The sequence below is a fragment of the Alligator sinensis genome, unplaced genomic scaffold (genome assembly GCF_000455745.1).
Source record: "Alligator sinensis unplaced genomic scaffold, ASM45574v1 scaffold1777_1, whole genome shotgun sequence".
NCBI lineage: Eukaryota > Metazoa > Chordata > Crocodylia > Alligatoridae > Alligator > Alligator sinensis.
Genome location: NW_005843174.1, coordinates 164,165 through 189,596, shown reverse-complemented (window position 1 = coordinate 189,596; position 25,432 = coordinate 164,165). Strand labels below are relative to the sequence as shown.

At 45.0% G+C, this 25,432-nt stretch overlaps 1 protein-coding gene across 7 annotated transcripts in view; it reads left to right on the top strand.

Moving 5' to 3' along the window:
• Nucleotides 1-25,432, top strand: part of MED12L (mediator complex subunit 12 like) — a 226,121-nt gene that overhangs the window by 36,667 nt on the left and 164,022 nt on the right. For all 7 annotated transcript variants that reach the window (XM_025194247.1, XM_025194250.1, XM_025194249.1 and 4 more), the window contains exons 6-8: nt 15,546-15,715; nt 19,705-19,815; nt 20,298-20,567. In XM_025194247.1, the coding sequence (XP_025050032.1) occupies nt 15,546-15,715; nt 19,705-19,815; nt 20,298-20,567 (551 nt within the window). The remainder of the gene's footprint in view (nt 1-15,545; nt 15,716-19,704; nt 19,816-20,297; nt 20,568-25,432) is intronic.

Genomic DNA, 25,432 nt, shown 5'->3' with positions numbered 1-25,432 from the left:
TGCTCAGGGGGAGAGTAGGGTCTGACAGGTAAGGGGAAAGGGGCTGCCGGGGGAAAGCAGAGAGTAAAGGGGTAGATTTATTTTCTCTGCTGTAGCAGTGGGAGGGGGACAAATTCAAGGCAGACCTCCAATAACTAGATTCTATACCTGGAAAATTATAACAAATGTATACATTTTTCATATATAATCTAATTATTGGAGGGCTGTCATAATTGGAGCCATCTTCTTTTGGAGTAAATACAGTACTTTAGATCGGTAGCTCTGGATCGTGCCTTTCCCATATTGCTGGGACTAAAATTATTTAGCTGCTTTGGAATTTAGTGTTTTAGACAAAAAGTAAAAGAAAGCCCTTTGGTTTTTGCTGCTTTACAAGGTCACTTCCTGACCCGGCTGTGAGCAGCTGCTGGGTTTCAGCTGTTTTACCTTGTTGGTATTTCATGTAAACCATTTCTTCAAGTTTTTATTTGTGGGTTTGCAGCCTTAGAGTTGTTGCTTTGAGTTACAAATTTAAGCCAGCCAGGCAGGTTTTGGAACTTAAAAAACAACAGCTGTCCAGCTCTAATTCTCAACCATGAGTACGGAGAAACCAAACTCGAGTCATCAGCAAAACGGTTTGTCAAAAGACATTGAGCTGGTGTAAAACGGAACCCGAGCAATCTGGTGATACTGCAATGAAGGAAGTAGGGTAATGCTGCATGTGCTATCTTATTTACCAATCTGCCTATGCTGGTTTTCATATGAGGAGAAAAGCAAGGAGATGCAGGTGTGATAAGCATCATCAGTTGGTTTTACACAATCCATTCTTCTGCTTTATAAAACTGATGTTACGTTAATCTATTCCAAATGAATATTAGAGCTCCAAAATGCAGCACTCAGAATTTGGGAAATGCCACATGTAAAGCTGCCCAGGTAAACTGAATTAATCTTAAATTGCATGCATGCATGCATGCATTATGGTACATTTTAAGGTATGGTCATTAATTGTATAGTGACAACTATTTTTTTCCACAGAATCCCTCCCTTGTTTAACACGTGGGTTACTGATCTAAGCACTCACAATTGTGTATAATTTACCTTGTGCTACAACAACTTCTTTGTATTAAGAAAGAAATATTTGTAGTGCCTAGATTTAGCATTTAAAAGAGGATTCTTAACTATCTGTTTGCTAACTCAAGTTAATAGGGACCAAAACTGTTTTTGGCTGAATTTTTCTGTGTTCTTCATCTGATCATACTAAGGATGGAGAAAGAAATATTAAATGTAATAATAATAGCTTTTTATAACTCCAGTATTTCTAATTCTGTTCTGTAATATTAGTGGCATAGACACAGCACATGGCACTCTTGTGTGCTAGGTGGTCACTCAATAATACAACTATTCTAAAATCATGTTGATAAATCCCTCGCACCCTATGATCATGCTTTCTCTAGCTCTATAATTTGTTTATATTTTTAGTGTCTTCTGTGAATGCACTCTGGGAAAATTTCAGCATAAAATGAATCCTTCTCCTCAATAAATGTCAAACATCATTGAGAGAAGTCATTTATAATACTATAATAGTTAGACTTTTCTGTCTCTAGAGATGAATAAGTCTGGGCCAGGTGGCGAGACGCAAGTAAATGTAGATCTGCTGGCAAGATTAGTTTTTTTCAACTTGCATTTATATCTTGTTAGATAGAAAATCATATTTTGGAGGACTACCTGCTAAGGGATCATAAATATTTGAGTTTAAAATAATTGTAATGAGAATATTTTGCAATCCCACTTTTTCCTCTGAGAACTTTTAATTTAATCTTTGACATTAGAAATAGGCCTGCTTATCAGAACCCTTAAGTGCTGGATACAGGACAAAGCAAGCATAAGAGCCATGTATACCTATGTCTTAGTCTCAGTTTTGGTATTAATTCTATACCAGCTGAGACTTCTGTGCATTTTAAGAATCTTCCAGGCTACTCCATTTGGTGGAAATGACAAGAGCGCTCCTTTTGTAGCAGTGTTGCCTTTTGCCATCTGTTCACATCTGGGAGAGATCTCCAATGTCTGGATCTGCTGCCTTTGTTCTGCCTTCCGTCAGGAAACTGATAGAAAGCAGACATAATAGATTGTGTTACATCTCTAGCACAACATTTGCTAAGTGACCACATTACAAAAAATCCTAGACATCTATTGTTACAGAGGAAGGACTGGATTTTGACAGCTTGGATGGACAGGGAAAGCAGGCCTGGCAAAAGCTACTTTCCCCTAACGACTGTTTTCTACAGTTTGCCATGCTCATTTCCTCCTTTCTCCAGATCCTGCCTTGAGGAACCTAAGAATTAGTGGCATCTTGTTGCTGCAGCTTCCTATTATCTCCTCCTCCTAGAACCCAGATGTTCCATTAATAAATCCAAATGCTGACTTGCTCCTTCCTCTGGCTGCTTGCCAATTAAATATGCTGCTACATCATGCAGTGTATTATGGAACATCTGAAATTGTGTCCATTAGTTTATAGAATGTTAACCTGTCAATTCAGTTGGGAAGAGGTGAGGGGGCTGCATTAATAGTTGGCTATCAGGCTGTCACTTGCTAGGGTAGGGGCAGGCAATTATTTCGGGTGGAGGGCCACTTACTGAGTCTTAGCAAGCCATTGAGGGCCGCATGACAGGCAGCCTAGGGCAGATAAATATTAATTTTCTAATATTTTTAGGGGCCCTGTGGGCCGGATAGAATGGCCTGGCAGGCTGCATTTTGCCCACCCCTGTGCTAGGAACAAAATTCAGTTTCACTATTCATTAAGGCTGTTTGGTGAATTGTCCCTCATAATATGGGACAGCTTGTCATTCTAACCAGGTCTCTTGAGGAAATATAATGGATTTTTCTGGTATTTTTTGTTAGTTATTCACAACTTGCTATTTCCTATAGTGTACAATATCTTCTCCTTTTTTCAGTTGGTTTATTCTGTTGAAAGACTTAAATTAATCTTTTGCTTTGCTAGAAACACATACTAGATCTTGGGGGCAGGAGTCGGGTGTAAATGGGGATATAAATGGTTCAACAGCATGACACCATGGCAGGGGTAAGGGGAATATGTTCCACAATGTAGGGTGCTTCACCATGAATATAACTGGGGCTCCCTTGCAAAATCATATAGAACTTTTCTGTAAAAGAGAAAACATTCCTTATCAGCTATGGCCCCATAGCATGGCTCTTGCCAATTCATCCATTGAAGAGTTAATCAAAGACCATTTTTTTCCTCTCGGCTTCCTTGCATTCCACTATACAAATTAAGATTGAAGTAAGCATAGACTGTTCCTGAAATGGGAAGGACAAAGAAATGCACTTATCATACCAACAAAGGCCGTGAAAGAAAAGGCAAAACATGGGTTCGCTCTTGTGGCTTTTACAGCCTGAGCTGTCTTATTGAACTGACACATGGGCAGTACAAGTTGACTTTATTTTCATATCTTTTGTTTTTAGAATGTTTATGTAATTAGCTAGACATGTATTGCATGATGCATGAAAAAAATAAAAAGATGCTGGAAAAAACAAAGTAGAACAAAGCAGTGACCTAACATGAGAACCATACCAATCAAAATAAATTTTCAGTTGCAAAAATAAGTTTACGTGCTTCCAATTCTTGGTTATAATATTTTTTGGGTGGGATCTCTTGTTCTCTATTCCCATACATTAATTTCTTGAAGGTAATTAAGTTTATTTTTAAATAAAAATGGGGGAGCAAGGACAGAGGAGACATTTTAGAATCCTGAATCTTTAGTCAAATGTAGACATATATAAATCTGTTTTTCTTTTGTTTTTTCCCCTCAAAACTTTGCATATATTTTATGTATTGAGAAAAGCAAACTGGCTGAAGGCAAACAAACATCCAAGGTGCAGGATGAGGCCAATATGATAAATTTAGAGGCTGTGCAGTGCAGCTCAATACATGGTGAGGACACTGGACTGAACTTGGGAGAAAGCAATATTATTATCTGGGATCTTTGAAAATGATTCCTAGTATGAATTTATATTCACTTAATCTCCTTGGGCTTTCCTCCCATCCATAAATATGACTACATTATTCAAGTGCCCACAATGTGTAGAAGATGGGGGCTTTCCAGGAAGAACTCAGTCTGAACAATATATGCTGGCATTTCCAGGGGAAGTTATATCTTGGTGCAAAACTTTTTAAATTTAATTTGGGAGAAGGCATTTGTACTGTGGGTTCAAGTTTGAAAGAAGAAAGTAGATATTAGGTGCCTGGCTTGCTGGAACAGGAAAGGACCAAACTGTGGGATCACCTAGGCATAGCTATAAGATGTGATAGGAACGGAGAGAGCAGATATCCAGACAGGGGAGGGCTGGTGCATGGACCAGAAGTCAGAGATGGAAGTTTTAAATTGACTTGATAGGTGGTAGTAAGGGCTCCAAGTGGCAGGTGAATATAAACATTTTAGTAGATAATGGGATTTGGGCTTTGGGAATAGAATGGGAGATCTTGAAAACAAGAGGTGGTAAGATTGTGTAATAAGGATAGTAGCCATATTCCCAATGACAATTGGGAAAGAAGTAGATAAAGTAGCATTTACGAGGAAAGACTGGGAGTTTCTTTCTTTGAGAAGTAAAGAACCTGGAAATGCCAGAGATAGGGCTGCAGCTAGGACTTTGGCACATATGGAAATGTACAATTAGGGTGATCCAGATAATTAATTCTGTCTTCAGGGACTTTGCAGCATGTAAAAGTTTTCCTGTTGAGTTGAACTAAAGGCAGTGATCTTTTTATCAGAAAGTGAATTGTCATGCCAGTGACCCAAGTCTGAAAAGGCCACCTTTTAATCTAAACAGATTTTAATAAAAAGATTTTTAATAATTGTTTGACAGTGGCATAAGTTTTTAATTTATAATGGTTAGATAAGTTATGACTATACAATACAATTGCACCTGTTATTGTGGATGTACATAGACTGCATATTAGCAGCATGCTCCCAAAGCAGTAAACTCTGGCAGACAATGGAGCTCTAAACATGAAAAGAGCAAAGACATGTTGGGATGCTAGAATGCCACAAAAAGTTTAAATGCATAAAACAGGGGTGTCCAACCTTTTTGAATGTGGGGCCGGATCACAAACTTTTTATTACCCAGTGGGCCGGCGAGCCATATTCAAAGACCTCACAGGAAGTGGTATCGCATCAGGAAGTGATGTTACGTGACTTTTGACACCCATAAAGTTGCAGGAAGTGACAATGAAATGGGTCTAACCAGTTCAAAACTCTCCCTCTGTAGGATCCACTCGACCTGGAGGGATGTGGGCAGTGGGGTCCCCCAGGGCTTAGTCCTCAGGCCCGTGCTGTTCAATTTCTTTATTAGTGACTTGGACGAGGGCATGAAAAGCACCCTGTTCAAATTTGCTGACGACACCTAGATTGAATTTGTCTGTGGATCCCAGACCAGGACACTTTTGTCCAGCTTGGGCTGGAAGATTGTCCTAATTTTTTAAACAAGGGACAGCAATTCATATACAAGTTTTGAGTTATAAATCCCATTTGTGTAGCAAAATGGCATTTATTAAAAGGTAATGTGTGTGTTTTTTAGCAAGCCAACTGACAAGAGGTTTTTAAGTCTATAAAGAAAATCTTGTTTGGATTCAGATGCTATTTCCAGCACCAACATAGCAGAATGTGTGAGAAGCTGCATTAATTAACTTGCAGATTTTTGTTTCCCCTAAAACAATGGGTTGAGGCTTCCCTGAACTTAGAACCTCTGTGTTTAAAATATGGTTAAAATCAAAACTAAATTTGGGTCAGCAATTGTGCAGTGTTGTTTGGGGAGGTAAACTCAAAAGGTAAGTTTGCCTGTTGCAATTCAAATTATTAAAGGATGTGTTATAAATTGGCCAGTATATAAATAATACCAAACACTTTTGAGGGGTATATATTCTATCTGAAGAGGCGCAAAAGTTTTATGGTAAATGTCAGGTACGATCTTGGTGGTGACAAGAAGCTTCAAAGGCATATGAACCCATACCACGTTGTATTCAAGAAGTGTGGGAACTTCACAGAAGAGCTGGGCAGCAGGAAGCACTGCCCCGCGCGGCTCTGGCCCTGCTTGGCTCCCAAGCACAGAACAGTGGGATGAGCACTGCTTCTCCTGCAGAAGGACCCGCTTCCATCCGCTGCTGCCCTGCCAGGCCCTGCAGGCAGTGCCAGTCCCAGTCCCAGCTCCTGCAGTTGCAGAGCTCTGTGTCGGTGCCCGGTGCCAGCCGAGCTGGTCCTTGTGGGCGTGGCCGGGTGTCGTTGGGCAGAGGTCCGGCCCAGCACTTTTCTGTGGACGAGCCGTGCACGGTGCCGGGTGCAGAGCTTCTCCGAGGTGAGCGCCTGTGGGTCGCGCCCGGGCTCTCCCGTCCCCTCCCTCCTGCGGGACCCCCACTCCCCCAGCCCAGCCGCACTGCCCCACATGGCTCTGGGCCCTACTCGGCCCCCAAGCACAGAAAAGTGGGTTAAGCACCGCTTCTCCTGGGGAAGGACCCATCTGTACTTGTCCCCACTTCCACCCACTGCTGATCTGCCTTGCTCTGCCAGGCCCTGTTGCCAGTGCCAGTCCCAGCTCCCTCAGTTGTGGAGCTCCGTGTCAATGCCCGGTGCAGGCAAGGCTGGCCCTGGTGGGATGGGAGGAGCCCGGCCGGGTCTTCACTGGCCAGCAGAAGCGGCGGCAGAGCCGTGTGCCACTCGGGACGGGACGAGCCTGGCCGGAATGGCAGGGGCTGAGCTGCATTTTTCTCCTGCCTGCGCTGGTCAGTCCCAAGCGGCACATGGCTCCAACACCACTTTTGCTGGCTGGTGTCAACCCAGCCAGGCTCTTCCCGTCCCCAGCAGCATGTGGGAATCTGTCTTCAGTTGCGTGCTGCTCTGGATGGGACAGACCCTTCCAGGTTGGCACCAGCCAGCAGAGGCAGCGGCAGAGCCGTGTGTTGCTCAGGACTGACCGGCGCACGTAGGGGGAAAGTGCAGCTGAGCCCCTGCTGCTTCGGCTGGGCTCATCCTGTCCCGAGAGGCACATGGCTACTCCTCTTCCCACACGCACCGCGTCAGCAATGTCAAGCTGACGCGGTGCGTGTGGAAACCTTGTCCCTTCCCCAGCCCTTCAGCAGCCATTAGGAAGCTGTTGAGGGGCTGGGGGAGGGACAAGGGGTGGGAACAAAAGTAAACACTGTGTTTACTTTTGTTTCCTGACACAGCACTGAGGGCCACAGAAAATGCCTTGGTGGGCCATATGTTGGACAAGCCTGGCATAAAGGGAGGGGAGACTGTGTTTAATACAGTTTTTATTACTGATAGTAAATAAGTAAGGTTTTGCATTTGATAGTTATGACCTTGGCTTTCTTACTCATTCAAAATATGGTGCTTTTCAATCCAGTGACATCTAGAAAAATAATTCATTCAGATGAGGACGGGCCATCTAATTAATTGCCAAAATAATGATGTATTAGCCTTGATTTCCTTTGAGAGCTCGTATCAAAGTTCTAGCCAAATATAGGTCTGTGTGTCTTTTGTGATCTACTGATGAGACAATTGCAGTTTGAGTCAAAGTACTGCAATGATGCTAAGATAAGACTTCTTGAGATAAATGGCAGAGATGGGTCTGCACCACAGTGCTTAGATCGTGCATTTCTGGGAATGTCGGGGCCTGGTGTTCTAGGTTGGGTCTAGATGTTCCTTATAAATATGTATTGAGTAGATTTCAAAGCTGTTAAAATAGTTGTAATTATTAGCCTGTACAGGAGAAGCTTTCTCTCAGTGAATCTGATCTTTAATTTTTTAGGTTGTCTGGATATCTTAACCCTTCCCCTTGCTCATCTTGGTCTTCCTGATTTTAGTATAGGCCCCATGGCAGGATCTTTTCCCCTTCTCCCCAGGCAGGAGGACATCTTTCCCCAAACTTTTGATACCTGGACACACTTTTTGCTGGATTAAAATTAGTGGCCCACTTCACTCTTATACCCCAACATAGGTGCATGTGTGCAATATAGAATTTTTTCCCCCCTCCAAATGTTAACTCATCCCCTGCCAGAGAAAATCATACCAGTGTTGATATGTACTGTTAAAAAATGATGTCAAACCCATCTTTCTTTAAGCAAAGAATTAGTCTCCTATACCAGTGGTTCTCAACCTTTTTAGCTTCAAAGCACCTCTCTATAACTCTTCTGAATTTTGCAGCCCCCAGCTGAAAATCACTGAAAATGGATCTAAATACAGAAATGACACAGAGGGGGACCTTGAGACTAACAAAGTTGAACATCATTGATCTAGCTGGTGCTGCTTTAAAGGCAGTGGAGACAGGACCTCACTCTGCTGTCCTCTTCTTTTTCCACTGTCTGCCCCCTCCTGACCCCTGGTCTGTACATCAGGGAGTCAGGGCAGCCCTGCAGGGTCTTGTATGCTCGCAATCACCCCTGTGGCCCATTCTGCTGGCCCTGGGAGCATAGAAGGAGTGGAGGGGCCGATCAGGGTTGCAGAGCATTGCTCTGTCTGTGTGTGTATGCCTGCCTGCTTGCACCAGAGCACGCTGCTGCGGTTGGGGGTGGGACACGGGGTCTGCCTAGCGGGTGGGAAAGGGTGAGGGAGGACAGCAACAGTGGAACGAGTCACCAGTGTGCGGGCCGGGAGCGGTCTGAGGCCTTCGGGGGCGCGCGGCGGGCTGTGGCCAGCAGCCCTGGCACGTGGGTCGGGGAATGCAGGCCGGCGGACTAGAATTGGGCACGGACGCGTAGCGGTTGATTAAAGATTATTTTACTTACACCGTAGAAGGTCGCGGTGCAGGCAGGATTAGCTTCGCTTAAGTTGCAGTTACAGATAGGAAAGAAGAAGAGCGGACAAGAGTTCTAACTGCGAACTCTAGTCCAAGGCCGGCTGAAAGCTCTAGAATCGCGAGCCTGTCGAATCAACCGGAGAAAACAACTCGGAGAAGAGCTCTGGATACACTCACACACGTGGAGTTTGCTAGGCTCTGTGGAACGAGCGCGCAGGGAAGGGTACGTCGAGGGATTAGGCAGCGACAGGGAGAGGCTAGAGGTTGATCAGGCCCCTATATCCTCCTCTAAGGCACACGCGGGGTTTGTTAAGCTCCGCAGCGCTTAGAGTTCTCCACAAGATGGTTACGGAGTCTTCCCTCGCGGGGTTCTCCTCGGAGTTCTCCAACTTGGGCGGAAACCGCTCAAGCCTCTTATATGGCCAGCAAGCCAATTGCTAGCCGCCACGTGGGAATAATTTAGAACTGGCCAATAGTGGGACATAAATTTACATTCGAATGGCGGGAACTCCTTTGCCACCGGGGTTTTCTCCATGCAACTGAGAATTGCACCGTGCAAAGAAAGCTCCATGTGGCGGGAAATAATTCTGCAGTGCCGAAGCACATACAAAATCATACCCTTGGGTTATGACAACCAGAAGAGCAGCTGAAAACACTGTTGGAGTAGCTGGGGCAGGCTCAGGGTGCCAGACAGAAGAGGATGGCATTTATCTCCTCACACCAGAGACCTTGTGGCACACTAGTGTGCTGCCTTTGAGAATCACTGCATTAGGGACTGGGTGTCTATATTGACTCTGAACCCCGCTTAGGCTCCATGTATATGTGTAGTACTGGGTCCTCTGCTTCTAGTCCCTGCAGGTAGTGGGAATGCAGAAACAGCCCCTCTACCTTCCCTTACATAGAAAAGATTAGAGTTGTGGCCTCTTTGCAGAAGGATCCTCTATTTACCCAATGGAGCTCATAACAGATGCAATGACAGATGGGAATCATTTCTCCCACCCCTTCCCACAGAGGTGCATGTGCTGTGATGCAGCTGTAGGGTGCATGGTTCTGCTGCTCATAGATTTTCCACATGACTCTTCTTTTCGTTTGCTCCCTTGGTGGTGTCAGTCAGGTCACAAGGGCAGGGAGGCAGAAAGCAGTGTGAACTCAAGTTGGGATCTGCCTCTAGTACAACAGCCATAGCTGGAGTGACTAAGAGGATTACCTCCTCTGGCTTCTCTAATGCACACACTTTCAGGGGGAGACTTTGAGCCCTTTCCCCCAACCCTGGTTGTTATTTGTACTGAACATGGTGTATGCCAGGTACTTAGGGAATGTTTACATGAGACCAGCCCCTGCTTTGGAGGAACATCTGAATTAGCTCAGTAGTGTGGTGCTTCATTTGGGGTAATTAGTCTTACTCTGAAGAAGCAAGGTAGAGTGCTGTGCTGCTCTGCTAATGTGCACTGCTCTGCTAATGTGGCTTTACTGTTTGGGTACCCAGTGAGGTTGTTCACAGCTGGCATGAGTGTTATTGCACAGCTCTGTATTGTGCCATGTACACATAAGAAAACTCTATCTTTCATTCCTTCTTGTTTTTTTTCCTCATCCTCTCCAGGATAAGGCCTGTTTTTCCTCCTTTTTTGCCTCTCATCCAAGGTTTCTTAGGGGTAAAACCAAGTGGCCCTTTCCAATATTGTCAGCTAAAGGCAGGCTCATTACTTCCCTAATTTGCTTTTGAAATAGCATGCCATGTATCCCAAGGGGAAAAGATGGTGGTGATGTTGTGTTGAGATTGCAATAAAGGCCTTGCTCTTCAGTCTGGAATGAACTCTGTTATGGTATGAAAACCAAAAAATTCTCACTAACCTGACTGTCAGAAAAGTAGGCTGGTGTGAATCATCATGGCACTGGCTTATATCAGCTGAGGCTGTGGTCCAGTATCGTAGACACAACTTTCTGTTTACTGGACAGGTTGGAGCTGGTGCTCTATAACAGGGTAAAATGTGTGGATGGATGCTTCTGGTGTTTAGTCTACATTTAATCTGTTCCTTGACAGATGAAGAAAAAAAATAGGAGTAACCAAAGACTGATGCACTTTCCTACACTAGGCTTGTGTTGAGTGTTCCAATTTTGATTTCTTTTGACTGTACCAAGTGGGTACTAAGGGTTATTTTCCTTGGAAATTTGCTGTTTTGCAATGGTTATTTAGAGTTTTATGGGAGTAATTATACTATACATTACTGATTAGTCTTTGGCAGTCTTCAAAAATGTTTCAGGTCTATGCTTGGAGTAATGACAGATTCATTTTCTACACGTTCTACCTTAGTGGCACAGAGGTATTGGTAATAAATTGCCTTGGGAAAATTATCCTTTCATAGTATGATATGAAAAGAAGTGTGAAATGGTGGATTTGCAATAATTTTTTTTACAAATCTGAGTGTTTTGAAGCAAATATTTTCTATATGTTTCTGTATAGCTATTTTGAGCTTAAACAACACTGAAAATTCCTATACCCAGCTGATGTGTTTGTAAAGAGAAATTTTCCAATATGTGCTAAGAGAATTTCTTATTAGAAACATAGGAAAGAGAAAAAAAATCAGAAGTGCACAAGTGATTTTTGAGGTGAGGTTCACAGACAACCATGAAAACAATGATATTTGATACTAGGAGTCAGACTGACAAAGTGATACTATAATATGTACCTAGAATGTTCTTCTAAAGTTACGCTTGATGCTGATTAAGCAGAACTTTATTGTTCTTTCATGTGATTATAACAAATATCTTTAGTACCTCACTTGAACTCTTAAATGTATAAAAGAGGAATTCCATAGAAAGTGATGCTTCACCTACATTTTCACCTCTCCTTAATTTAAAATCTATACCAGGGGTTGGCAACCTACGACTGGCAGAGCCATTTGATCCAGCCTGCACATGGGGCTTTGGTGACAGTTAGCAGTGGGGGGCTTTGGCAGTTGTTACTTTCCCCTGTGCCTTCAGGGGGAAGCAGTTGCAGTGGTGGGTGCTTTTCCCTGTACCACTGCAGGGAAAGGCGGCAGTGGTGGCAGGGTCCTGGTGGCCACCCAACCTTCTGCCTTTGCAAACTGGGTCAGCATAGCCTGCAGCCTTAAACGGTTGGCAACCACTGGTCTAGACTTAGACTGGTTTCATACTTTTTCTTTGCCATCACACAGGAACCAATCCAGAAGCAGGCTGATGCTTACATAGTAATCGTTTCCCCTCCCCTTCCCTCCCCCCATTCTATTAGGTAGAATGAAGTCTCCACAACTTTGTGTATTGCTTGTTGTCCATATTCCTGTATTGAGAATAAGAATTACAGAAATATCTCAACTATAATTTTGCAAAATTTTTGAATGACAATTTGCTGCAATGCTACAAACTTTGGAGTGAAAAATAAATATTATGGATTAACTAACTCTGTTGGCAGCACATAAAATTATTCTAAAGCAAAGTTTGTAAAGATTCTGGTAATTTTGCATTCAAAGAAATCTTCATATGCACAGATTATTAATGCTCAGTTGTGCCCTGTGAAGTGTGTAAGTCATAAAAGGATGTAGTCCTGCAGGATGAGAGAGGCATTTGGTTTTTGTAAAGTAAGGTATTAGTAGGTTGTAAAGTTACCAATGTAAATCGGACAAATGGTCCACAAAATGTCAGAAAAAATGCCCTGAGTGCAGAGTAGAGAAACTTTTTGTCGAAAGATGCAAGATTTTTTGGGGTGTAATGAATGGGAGGGGCTTGAAGAAATGCTTGAAGAAATAAATATCATCAAATGGAGTGGATAAGCTGTGTCATGATGCATCGTGGCACAGCTGATCTGCTTCAATGGGCGAAACACATGTTGCCCCTTGTTCCACCCTTGATGGTACAGGACATCCACATCCCAGAGGCTTTCAGATGACTCTTTCAGTGCCCAGAGTAGAGGTGAGGGTTGTTGGGGAATTACGTTTACTGGTGGTGAGCAGGAGAGAGGAGTCTTACCTGCCTGGCTCATTTCAGCAGTAGTTGCTTGTGCTGCAGCTGCTGTTGTAACACTATGGCTAGGGACAGATGTTCAGAAAGCTTGTGCCTGAATTGATTCAATCTTTGCAGGTTAGTCTAACCTGCAAAGTTTGAACTGATCTGGAGGTGGATAGATATTCCCTTTTCATTCCAGACATGCAGGCACATGCCTGCAGTGGCTCAGGCTAGAAGCCGGAGGGGGGTGCGGTAGAGCAGCCGTCCCTTCCCTTCCACAGTACTGAGCTGGGGGGAGCATGGCCAGGCCCTGGCTGGGTGCTCTGATTAGCCCAGCAGGGAATTGATAACAGTGTTTATCACTCCTAATTCATGTTTATCACCCTATTAAGAAAACAGAGGGACATTACCAGCTACCTCTTGATTCTGCCTTTGTCACAGCAAAGAGCATAGCTAGCATGTGGTCTACTAGCTAATACACACATACCTCTCTGCCAGACAGGGAAGGGGGGAATTCCTGCTTAGCACAGAGTGGTGAGAGGGGGTGGGGAGGGAGCAGCCTGCAATCTTTGCCAGAGCTGCAGCCGGGGAGCAGGGATGCAAAGCTGGCCCTGTTGTGGAGTAGAGAGCCCCACCCAGCCCAGAGAGCATGCTGGGATGCTGAGGGTGTCTGGTTTAACTTAAACCAGCAAGGGGTCTGGGACAGACATTGCATAAACCAGTTTGAGCCAAATCAGTTAAGTCTGATCAACTTGGTTCAATGTAGTGTCTCAAACCAGTTTCACCTATTTCCAAGCTGGTTTATGTGCACTGAACATCTGTTCAGTTACAGGTTTAAACCAGTTTCTGATCACTTAAACCAGTTTATATGTAATGCTTGTCCCTAGTCAATCGGCTCGGGCTGCTGCTGGTCAGGGATGGGCAGCAGCTTGGGCTCCCCAGGGGCTGCTCCTGGTGTCCTGATTGTTTGTTCTTCCTCTCCTCCCAGGTGCAGGGCTGTGCCTCGCTTGGCAAAGTCTTTTTTGAGGGGAATGGGGACAGGGTCATTCCACCCCCTAACACTCAGACACATTCCTGGGCATAGGGCTGTGCCTGCCTGGCTCCTACAGCTGGGTGGTGCAGGGCTACTCCTGCAGTGGCAAGGACTCCTGGGGCCAGGGGGACATATTAGTGCCCCCTCTAAGCTGGCACCTGGCTCCTCCACCGTCACCCAGTTATTCTACTGGTAGGTCCTAACTGAAATTTTATATGGCTCCCTTTCATCCGTGAGTTGCCATTGTCCCTGACCAGCTGACAGTGTTGCACCCCCTGCCTCTGACAGTACACGGGCTTTATGCAGGAATTATCATGTGACACTCATAAGTACACTCAGGTGTAGATGTGGCTATTTTTAGCATTATAAAGACATTTTATCCAGTGGCAGACTGCATGGTTTAGTGTAGTGTTTTCCCACATTCTGAACAACTTGCATGGTAGGAGTCAGCATCCACCCACCAATGGAATAGCTAAGGATGGAAGACATGTCTTCATGTGGTCCTGATGTTCCTCACAGAAGTTCTAGACAAGTGTGTCTACTGACCCAGAATCTGAGGGCTTGAGAAATGAGGAGGCAATTGTTTAGTTATGAGGTGGCCTCATTGCTTTTCATCAATCTAAGGTTATCTTGGGAGTGATCTTGACTCTATACATGTAGGGCATGGTGGAACCTGTGCATGGAAGACCTTTGGTTTCCAAGTGGTTGTACTGAGATGTCATGGTTCTGAAGTGGTTGTGTGTTAAAGTAATGTACCGTCTCATTTTATCCTGTGCAGCAAGGAGTTGGTAACTTGTTTAATTCTGATTTAAGGTGTTGAAGAAAGGCCTTTCAAACCAGTGTGAGGGTTTTGGTGGCAGCGCTGACAGTTGACATAGCCAGTGTATGACTAGTTCTTCTAGGTGCAGAATGGATTGTAGTTAACTTTTGCTATGCTTCAGGGTTGTCAAAGGTGAGCTTACTGAGTGGATTTCTGCCATTGCCATTTTTTAATCAATTGGTTTAGTTTAATTTTCCTCAAACTCTTCTTTAGTACCCTGCACTGTGGAATTACTGGCTGGATTAGGTTGTGAGGCAGTACTGCTTGCTCTTGACTACTGTTATGCGTCTCTGATAAACATTACAAAATGACTCAAATATGGGATTCTCTCATCTTTATTCCTGATCTTATTTGTGAACCTTCATGCTGCATTGGCCAGTTTATTGACCTAATAAACTACTTGGAGATAGTTGGATTTTGGAGAAGAATTAAAATTGGAGGAGTTCTACATTAATTTCAAGAGAACACAGGAAAAACAATTTTATTTTCAGTTTCTCTTGTTTATGTAAAAAACAGTTTAGTTTTATTTTTGTTATTTTGGGGGGAGAAATAAGTCTCCAGATGGAAGTAAATAATTGGAATGTATTTTTATGTTTCTCTTCAAGGCTGCTTTGTGGTTGAATATTGAGTCCTGGTTGAGCAGACAGGGGATGCCCTAAAGGCATAGCATGTATTTTGTATCTTTCCAGGTGGAGGCATTCATTAAATTAGCACCCTAGTAACACACTTCATGGTGCGTACACTTCAAGAACAGTGCACAGGAGAAGCATGCACAAAACCTGTTTATTCAGAATAGGTGCTGCATTTTTACAGTTGCTGCTTAATGTTTTGAAAAGTGTTCCAATTAGGAAGGTAATAAAAAGTTGTAGTTTTTGCTATGAAGAATTAAGTGCTGTCTCCTAAGAAGGAAATTAATGTTTTTCCAATTTTAACTGTGAATTTATTTCATAGAATGGACTCAAATCCTAACCCGGTACCTTCGAGAGCAGCTGGCAAAGATTGCAGAATTTTATCATGTGACTACAAACCAAGGCAACGGCTCTGTAGCTGTGCCTCAAGAGGTGGAACAAGCACTGAAGCAGTGGGAATATAATGAAAAATTGGCATTTTATATGTTCCAGGTAACCTTTCCTCAGAAATGAGATTTTTTTTTTTTGGTGGAGACTCTGCTAGGGATCTAAATTTTAAAATGCATTTGAAAATAATTAGTCACTTTTGTACATTTGTTTATAACTCACAACTAGAAACTTGCAAGTTGTTTAAATTATGTTAAATTTTTGCTTGACAAAAACCTTTCTATATGAGTATGAAACTATTTCAGGGTTTTTCAGTGTTGAACTAAAATGAACTTTAGTATAAGCAGAATTAAAGCTTGTGATATGCCTAAGAACACAAAACACTCCAAACTTAAACAACACACCATGCTACTGTCTCGCATCTAGGGAGCAGGTGAAAAAACAAAACCCATGATGGTACTTTGTTTCTATGGTGACAAGTGTGGCATATAAACCTATATAGAACTGAACCCAAGCATGGTATTGACAGGGTTAATGGCTCAACCTTTACAGCCACAAACTGTCTTGCGTGTCTCATCCTTCCATCAAAACAGCTTTTCTGGCAGCAATAACTTTGATCAGAAAGGATGGTAAGACAGAGACCTTGCCATTAGTGCTTCTATGTATGACTTCATATGAAAAACAGGTGAGGGGGTGTTCTTGACACCATACCCCCTCTCCCCAAAAGGTGTAGCTTCTTCCAAATAATGTTATGCATATGCCTGTATTTCCCTCAAAGCCAGAATGAAAGGCAAAGCTAAGATTCATAACCTAGCTATTCTAATGACCTATTTGATAGAAATAATGCACATACAGCTAATGTACTTCCTCTGTTGCCCTCCTCCCCACCTCATGCCAACAGTTGTAGCTTATGGAGAGAGGTGAGAGGGCAGGTAATTTCTTCCAGACTTTTCAGGTTTTTTTTTCCTGTTTGGCTAATTCAGAACACAGTTTGATGCATTGTAGAGTGACTGTGCACAGTTTGCCCAGTATAAGAAGCATCTCTTCCTTAGATGAATGTTCTAATACTTGAGACTGCTACATTAGGTTGTCTGTGTGTATTCTATGAGCTGCTCTTCTTCCTCACTACAATGGAGTCTGAATTCAGTAAGGTTAGGTACACACATTCAAAAAGCCTGAGGCAGATTTGAACTAACTTACATGGGTTTCTTTGGGTGGACTAGGTTAGTTTGGGAGTGAACAGAACACAAGTTCTCCCTTTGGTTGGGGGCAGGCATGAAGGGTATCTGCACTGGCCAAGGTCAGCAGGTTGGGGGCACTCCTACACACTTTCTAGTGTGCTGGAGACTTCTAAGGGCAGCTGAGTGCAGCTGGGCAGTGGGGCACCCCTGATTGACTGCTGGGCACACATGTCCAACCCCCTGCTGTCAGCTGCAGGGAGGGGTAGAGAGGGTGCCTGAGGCGTCTCTTGCATGGACCCAGATCTGGCAGTCAGAGTCGAGCTAGTAGGGCTGTGCAAAGCTTCGGTCCCTGATTTAACTCGGCGGAGATTTCGCCCGATTTGGTGGCCGAATCTCCAAATCGAATTGGAGGACCCTTTAATCTCTCTCAATCGATTCGGAGAGATTTGGAAAGATTTGGTGATTCAGACATAGACACAGCTTTAAATGTTTTTTCTACATACCTCGAGGTACCAGGCGCGGCTTGTGAACACTGTGATGCGGTGGCAGATAGAGCATCCCACAGGAGCATGGGGAGCTCCCCAGCGCGCTCGGCAGCAGACCCGGAAGTGGACCAGAAGCACTTTTCCTTCACTTCTGGGTCCGCCAGGGAGTGCCCTGGGAGGCCCCCCATGGCTCCCAGCTCGTTGACTGGTGCCTCCTGGGTCTAGGGGTGGCACCCAGGTCCCCCCCGTGGCTGAGCGAGAGGGGTGCAGGAGAGATTCTGTGGCCAGCTTGACTCTGAGAGCCAGAGCCAGGTCCATGAAACAGAAGCGTCAGTCCTGCTCCCCCTCTGCCTGCTTGCAGCTAAGAGCTGGCTGGATGCAGGACATGGGGCTGGGGAGAGATTCTGTGCTAGCTCAACTCTCTAACAGCCCCGAGGCAGAGCCTGCTGCATGCTTAGCTAGAGCAGCTGAGTGCGGCGGAGTTCCAGTGTGGCTCCCTATAAGGGGAGGCTATTGGGAGCCTGCGAAGAAGCCTGGGATGCTGGTGGACAGTGACCTAACATGAAGTTCGATGCACCGCTGTAACCTAAACTGTTTAAGTCTGATGCCACGTTGATCCAGGTCTATCCTAGACCTGGGTGCACTGGTTTTAAACTAGTCTGTGCCCTGAAATTCTGTTCTGTTTATAGGTATAGCTTGGTTTCCAATCACTTATATGCTGGTTTGTGTAATGTCTGTACCTGGCCTAACATTTGGATTCTAATTTGTCAAAGAGAGGGAGAGGCAAGTAGGATTGCAGTGCTTTTTAAGATCTTGGGTAGAGATAAGAGGATATAAATAGTGTAGTTTTTTGCCCTCATAGGCAGGTCAAATTCATTGGGAGCATGTCCACCAATGATGGAATGCATGCACACATACATGTGCAAGTAATATGGGCAACACATCTGTAAGGACCATATTTACTTTAAGATGCAGGCAAATGAATAATGGTTATCTAAGTGAAATAATTCTGACTTGCATAAAGTTAAAAGTAGTGTGATTTGGTTACATTGTGGATGATCTACATTGTGGATGTTTTAACTAATATGCAGTTGCTAAGCAATTGAGGCTAGGTCACATGCATACAGGAGTTGTTTTTTTTCTGATTTCCTACTTGCACAGCTATGTGAGCCCATTAGTCCCTGATGGGGTTGAAGGTGGAGCACCACTTTACTTGATACAGTTTCTACTCCAAACAAAATACACTTTCGGATGTTTCCTTTTTAATGTTCAGCCTCGCCCAAAGTGAGCCCCCTGTCTCACTAAGGTCCAACGTATATGTTTTTCCGTGGCTAGTCCTTAGGTGGCCTTCCTATCCTTTCTTGTCTCTGATTATTAACAGTAAGAGATGAGTTCTTGTGAGACAAAAACCAAGGAGTGGAGACAGGTTATGCAGAGAGAATGCTTGCTCCTTGTAAGGCTGAAGGTCTGAGAAGGGAGATAACTGAATGAAGTGTAAATGGGCCGGCTTGGGTGTTGAAACTATGTAGCTACAGTAAAACAGCTTTTTGGGGCTAATTTAGTCTCTTTGGCTAGGGACAGAAATTACACACAAACTGGTATCAGTGATTGGAAATCAATTCAGATCTGTAACAACAGAAGTTCAGTGTACATAAACCACTTTCAAAATGACTGAAAGTGGTTTAAGATAAACTTGGATGGATATGATATTAGACTTAACTGATTTAGGTTAAATCGGTTTATTGAATTTCTGTCCCGGTTTTTCCAGTTTCAAGTTAACTCAGTCCCTGAGTATCCCAGGATGCTTTGCACCTCCCCCGCAAACCAGCCCTCTCAGGGTGGGAGGGCTAGCTTTGACTCAAGCTGTCTGTTCCAGCTGAACAGGGAGGCATGCTTTAGCACCCCCCTGGCTTCTGGCCTGGGCCACTGAAGGCACATGGCTGCATTTTCAGAGTCAAAAGTGAATGTCAATTCAGTTGCTTCTCCATTCAATCTGTGCATATTAGACTAACCTGCAAAGACTGAATTGATTCAGCCTCTGATTTTTGACTGTCTGTACTTAGTCTTTGGGGCCAGTTGCTGGGGTAGGGTTGACACTGGGAGAAAGTTTGTCAAGTGTTTGTGGCTCTTAGTTTGGTGAATCTGAGCTGTGCGTGGACCATTCCTGCTTGTGCTGGTTCCTGCATCTGCCAGGATGTTTGAGTAGCTGTTGGTTATTGCCCATTTCTTTTTCTTTCTAGGTTACTGGCATTGAATCTTTTTTTGAGGGATGTAGGGTCTTTCTCTGCATCAGCTTTGTTCGTTGTGTCCTGGGGAATCAAACTTTGTGGTGTGATACAATAGCATTGCAAATAAAAGTACAAGATTTTTTGTCTGCTGCTTGCAATTTAATAATTGATTCAATTCTTTAAAAAAACATTTCTTTAAGGAAGGAATGCTTGAAAGACATGAGTATTTGACATGGATACTAGATGTGTTGGAAAAAATCAGACCCACCGATGATGACCTTCTTAAGCTATTGTTACCACTAATGCTACAGGTACAATACATGTTTTAAAGCTATATGGTTGCTTTAAAAATAAAAGATACCTTACTCGAGATTAACATTTCTCATATAACATTTACATTTAGCTTGTACTTTTCAGTATATTTTTAAAACTCTAATTAATTAAATACTTTATTGCTTATATATACATATGTTGTGTGTGTATATATTGCTTTTGAAATACTATAATTTTTTGTTTGTCTGGATGCTTGGACATTTGGACTGTAAGAACTCCTATCCTAAAATTTAATATTAAATATTTGTTGTTTTTTAAAACAAAAATAAAGTTTAAAATACTTTTTTGCACAGACCAATGAGTTTTCAAAGAGCCAGCACTGTACTAGAAACATGGATCACTTTTGGTATGCTAGGTGTCCCTTTTTAGCCTCTGTATCTCAAAAGATCAGAATAATATTGGTAGGAAATATCTGGAAAAACATTTCTGCTTACTAATAACTATGCCATTTCTGTTTCAGTATTCAGAAGAGTTTGTTCAGTCAGCTTACCTGTCCCGTCGCCTTGCTTATTTTTGTGCCAGACGTCTATCTTTATTGCTAAGTGATAGTCCTAACTTGGTAGCTGCACACTCACCTCACATGATTATTGGATCAAATAATCCTCCTTTAGCAGCTCCAAGTCCTACTACACCTGGTCCTATGGTGAGCCCAGTACAGCTAGCCTGTTCAGATTTCTTTTCCTGCCCACAACATCGTCCACTAGTTTATGGACTTAGTTGTATGCTGCAGGTAGGTAAATGTTTTCAATGCTCTTTGTTTTCAAAGTTAGATTAATTATGTTTGCAGAGCATTTGGACACTGGCTGGTTTTTGGGTTTGCTAAATGAGATAAAGACTCCTGAGCCAGGACACAATTTGAAATCTGTTTGATTGAAGGCTTAAATCAACCTGAAGAAAGACTTCAGAAGTATTCTACAGATTATGGCTGTGTCCACATGAGTGTCGACATTTGGTTCCTTGGGGACAACTAGCAGTGGTGCGGGATCACTTGTGCCACGTGCCCGCTGATGCATGGCAGGTTACCCTGGGTAAGATAGGGAAAGCTGGAGCTAACACTGTACTGGACCCAGCAGCCTTACCTGGGGTCCTGGGGGGCCTCCCAGGGCTCCAGCAGTAGTGATGCTGCCACTTGCAGCCTGCCTGGCAGCTGGTGTGTAGCTGCAGCTGGCTAGGCTCTGGTTTTGAGTGGCGCATGCTGCCCTCCCATGTGCCACTCAGCTTTTTATTTTGCACTGTTTTTTTTGACCCCTGGATATCCAACCCCTGCTCAGACTAGACCATCCACAGCTATATTATCCTAGGCAGGCTTTGTCTACCTGGATCTTAAAAACCTTGAAGGATGGGTATTCCACAACCTCTTTGAGTAGCCTGTTTCAGTGTTTTACTACAGTCCTCAGGGGAGAGGTTCCCTCCCCCGCAGTATCTAACCTAAACTTCCCTTGCTGCACTTTGAGACCATTGCTTCTTGTTCTGCCATTTGGCACCATTGAGAACAGTCCAGTTCCATCTTCTTTGCAGTCATGCTTCAGGTAGTTGAAGGCTGCTATTAAATCCCTCCTCAGTCTTCTCTTCTCCAGACTAAGTAAGCCCAGTTCCTGCAGCCTCTCCTCAGAAGTCATATGCCCCTGCTCCCTAACCATTTTTATTGCCCTCTGCTGGACTCTCTCCAATTTTTCCACATCTTTTCTATACAGGTTTCTCTCGATGTATGCAGTACATGCATTACCGGAGAATGGCACATTAATCGACTTCACATAAAGTGAACCCAGCTTACAATAGAACAGATAGGGATATGTTCCCATTGCAGTGAGGGAGGGAGTAAGGCTGGGACTAGGGAAGGGGCAAGAGGAGGGGTGCAGTGCAACCCATTGGCAGCTCCTGGGGTTGCAGCAGAGCAGCAGGAGCTGTGTGGGGTGGGGGGGCTGTGGCTCTTGGTGCTACACGCCTCCTGAGAGGGCTGTGGGCTCGGGGGCTGCACTGGGCTCTTCCTAGGTAGGCACAGGCTCCCGGATCTCTGCACAGGTCAACAGTAGGCTGCCACTGCAGGCTGGGGCTGGCGGTGCCACCAGGCTTGCCCTGGCACTCGGTGAGCCAGTTGGGAGGGCTATGGCAAATTTTGGGGTGGCAGCAGCCCCCCTCCTAGTCCCACCACCTCATTTCTGCAAGCAAGGCTGGGGCCGGCCATGGCACAGGGCTCTTCCCAGTGCTCCAGGCGGGTGGCGGCAGCAGTGCTGGGAGGGGGGTTGCTACTACCCTAAAATTTGCTGTAGCCCCCCCCAACCTGCCCACCACCAGCCCGGTGGTGTTGCTGGCCCCAGTGTGCAGCAGCAGCCTGTTGTTGTCCCACATGCAGATCCGGGGGCATATGGCCCCCCAGAAAGCCCAGCCTGTAGCTGTCCTGGGGGATGCGTGGCAGTAAGAGCTGTGCCCCCCCACCATCCTGCACCCCCCTGCCCCATGCCCTGCAACCACTTGCAGTTTCTGGTGTCTTGCGGCCTGCTGCAGCCTGGGGCTCTCCTCCCTGCTCACCCAAGTTCCTGCAGGAGCAGCCGACACTAGCTGCCTGTAGCCGCTGGGCTGTACCGTGCCCCAAACCTCTCGGGTCTCTGCTTCTCCCCTCTCACCCCAGCCGCTGCAGCAGACCTGGAAGCAGCCAATACCACCTACCTGCACCATGGCACGGTGCAGCCCAGGGGCTGGGGTGGGTGGGGAGAAGCAGAGCCCTGATTGCATAAGAGTGAATTTACCTTGCTTATAAGGAATTTTGGGTAGAAAAAGGGTGATCTCATAAGAGCAAATTTGCATATATGGAACCCGCATAAATCAAGGGAAACCTGTAGTGGGGTGCCCAAAACTGAACATAGTACTCCAGATGTGGCCTCACCAGTGCTGAATGGAGGGGGAATTATCCCTTCCCTGAATCTGCTGGCAATGCTCCTACTGATGCAGCCCAGTATGTCGTTAGCCTTCTTTGCAACAAGGGCACACTGCTGGCGCTCATTCTGTTTACTGTTCACTGTAAGCCCCAGGTCCTTTTTTGCAGAGCTGCTGCTTAGCCAGTTAGTCCCCAGTCTGTATCAGTGCACGGGATTGTTCCACCTTGAGTGCAGGACTTTGCACTTGTTCTTATTAAACTTCCTGAGATTTCTTTTGATCCAATCCCCCAATTTGTCGAGGTCTCTCTGAATCCAAGCCCTACCCTCCAGCATATCTACTCCTCCTCCCCCGCCCCCAGCTTCAACATGCTTTCTAAAGAATTGGGGCAAAAGAAAATGGACTGGTGAGCTCAAAAGTAACAGGATAGATCTGGGTCCTAGTGAAGGTGTCCTGTTTAGACCTAGGTGTGATGGGCATTAGGTAATAAAGTGAAGAGTAGGTGAAATCTTTGCCCCAGGTCAGTGGCAGAACTTTAGTCCGTTCTAATGGGATGAGGATTTCAACCTCTAGTTAATCTTTTTATAGCACAAGATACCACAATCTCCAGGTTTGTCAATCTAGGATCCTTAAGTTGTTTGAATGTCAAAAGAAACAACACTCTTAGTCGATTTCACTGGATTGTTTGTTAAAATCTTGATCGGAGAATGTATTTTAATTAATGTCTTAATTTTAATATTTCATATGTACTTCTCTTTGTAGCTGCATCCTGAGGCTATGTACAGACATTCAAAAAGCCTGAGATGGAATTAATCAAACCTATGTGGGTTTCTGTAAGCAATGTAGGTTAGTTTGGGAGTGAGCAGAACACACATTTACCCTTTGGGTAGTAGGGGCCAGCACATTGAGGGCAGTCCCCCCTGCCTCTCAGCAGGCCCCCACAGGCTCCCCAGGCTGCTGGAGAATGCTGAATACAGCCAAGAGGCTAGGCCACCCTGATTGGCTGCCAGGTCTGTGTGACAAACCTCTGTCATCCCCCAGCCCCTGCCCCCTTGCTGCCTGGCTACAGCTGACACCAGGCAGGGCTGGGGAGAGGGGCTGTGCTGGCTCAGGTCTGGGAGACCCAGGGCTGGCTCTGTGGCAGGAGCCTCCATTTCTACCACCTACCCTCAGCACCCTGCCCACCACTGCCTGGCTGTAGCTGAGGAGGCAGGAGATAGAACTGGGGAGAGGGGTTGTGCTGGCTCGGGTCTGGGAGAGCCAGGAGGGCAGGGCCAGCTGTGCCCTTGGCTGGAGCAGCCAAGGATGGGTGAGTGCTAGTGTACCTCCCTGCAAGGGGTGGGGGGGGGCAGCAGGGGGTGTAAAGGAGCCTGGGATGCTGGCAGATGGCAACATAACTTGAATTGATAGGGGAATTGGTACTGAAGTTTAATGCACTAAGTTGATTAAGTCTGAGTGCACATCAATCTAGGTCTAATTTACACTGGGTTCTGCCATTTTTAGACCAGCCTATGTGCATGGAACTTCTGTTCTGTTATGGGTTTGGATTGGCTTCCGATTACTTAGACTGGTAAAAGTGTAATGTCTGTACTTGGCCCAAATGACACGGTTTGCTAAAATTTATTCATGTTTATTAGACTGTGTCTGATTGCAATTAACCCTTAGTGGTATTGGTTTTTAGTAGAATGAAAGCAGTAGTAATGTAAATTTATCATCAGGGATCCTGGTTCTCTCTGATTTAAAAACAAAAAAAATCCCTAATTTTCAGGCTAAAAAAGTGACCCCAAATCCACATTTTTCCATGATTAAAATGAAACACCATATCTAGATCTAGATATATATATTAGTGGTGTTTCATTTTAATCACGGAGAAATGTGGATTTAGGGTCACTTTTTTTTAAATCGGAACACTAGGGCTTTTTAACAGAGAAAACCAGGCTCCCTGTTGATCACACATTTATTTAAAAACAACTTAATGTTTTAATTCATAAAAATAACATTTTAATTGAATTTCATACATCATTTTAAAAAGTAAGTGAATTCTTAGTGCTAAGTCTAAACAGAGGTCTCTCTCTCTTTATCTTTTCCCCTTCCCTATCACTTCTGGTGTCATTGGGCTAGAGCAGGGGTGGACAGTTATTTGGACTGGAGGATCACTGAAGACATTTCTGTGATCTGTTGCGGGCTGGAGGGAAGCGCAGAGAGTGCTGATGTGGCCTGGTGTGGGGTGTTGAGGGCTGGAGGGGGGATGCATTGGTCCTGTACAGCCCTAGGCTATCCGCCCTGCACTCATCACTGGGGGTGCTGGAGGGAGTTGTCAGGCAGGGTATCCATGGAGACCGGCTCGGGACCCTTGTGAGTGGGTGGGGAGTGGTGTCCAGGAGTAGGATGGGTGAGCAGGGCCAGGATTGCGGGGTGGTAGATAGAGTGGGGTCAGGACCCAGGGCAGACCTGCAATCCACTCCTGGCATTTCCCTGCCGAAGGAACAAGCGCCTATCACAGGGATGCGCAGGGAGCAGATCATGGCTGTGCCCCAGGCCTAGGCCCTGCATTGTCACCCCCTGCGATCTTGGCCTTGGCACTTTTCACCTGCAGCCCCAACCCATCCACCCAACTGAGCATCCTTTGCCTGCGTGGGTCTCAATTGGGAGTTCATGGGAGACCCTGCCTGCTCCATCCAGCACCCCTGGTGGCGGGGGGAGGGAAAACTGGCAGGAGCA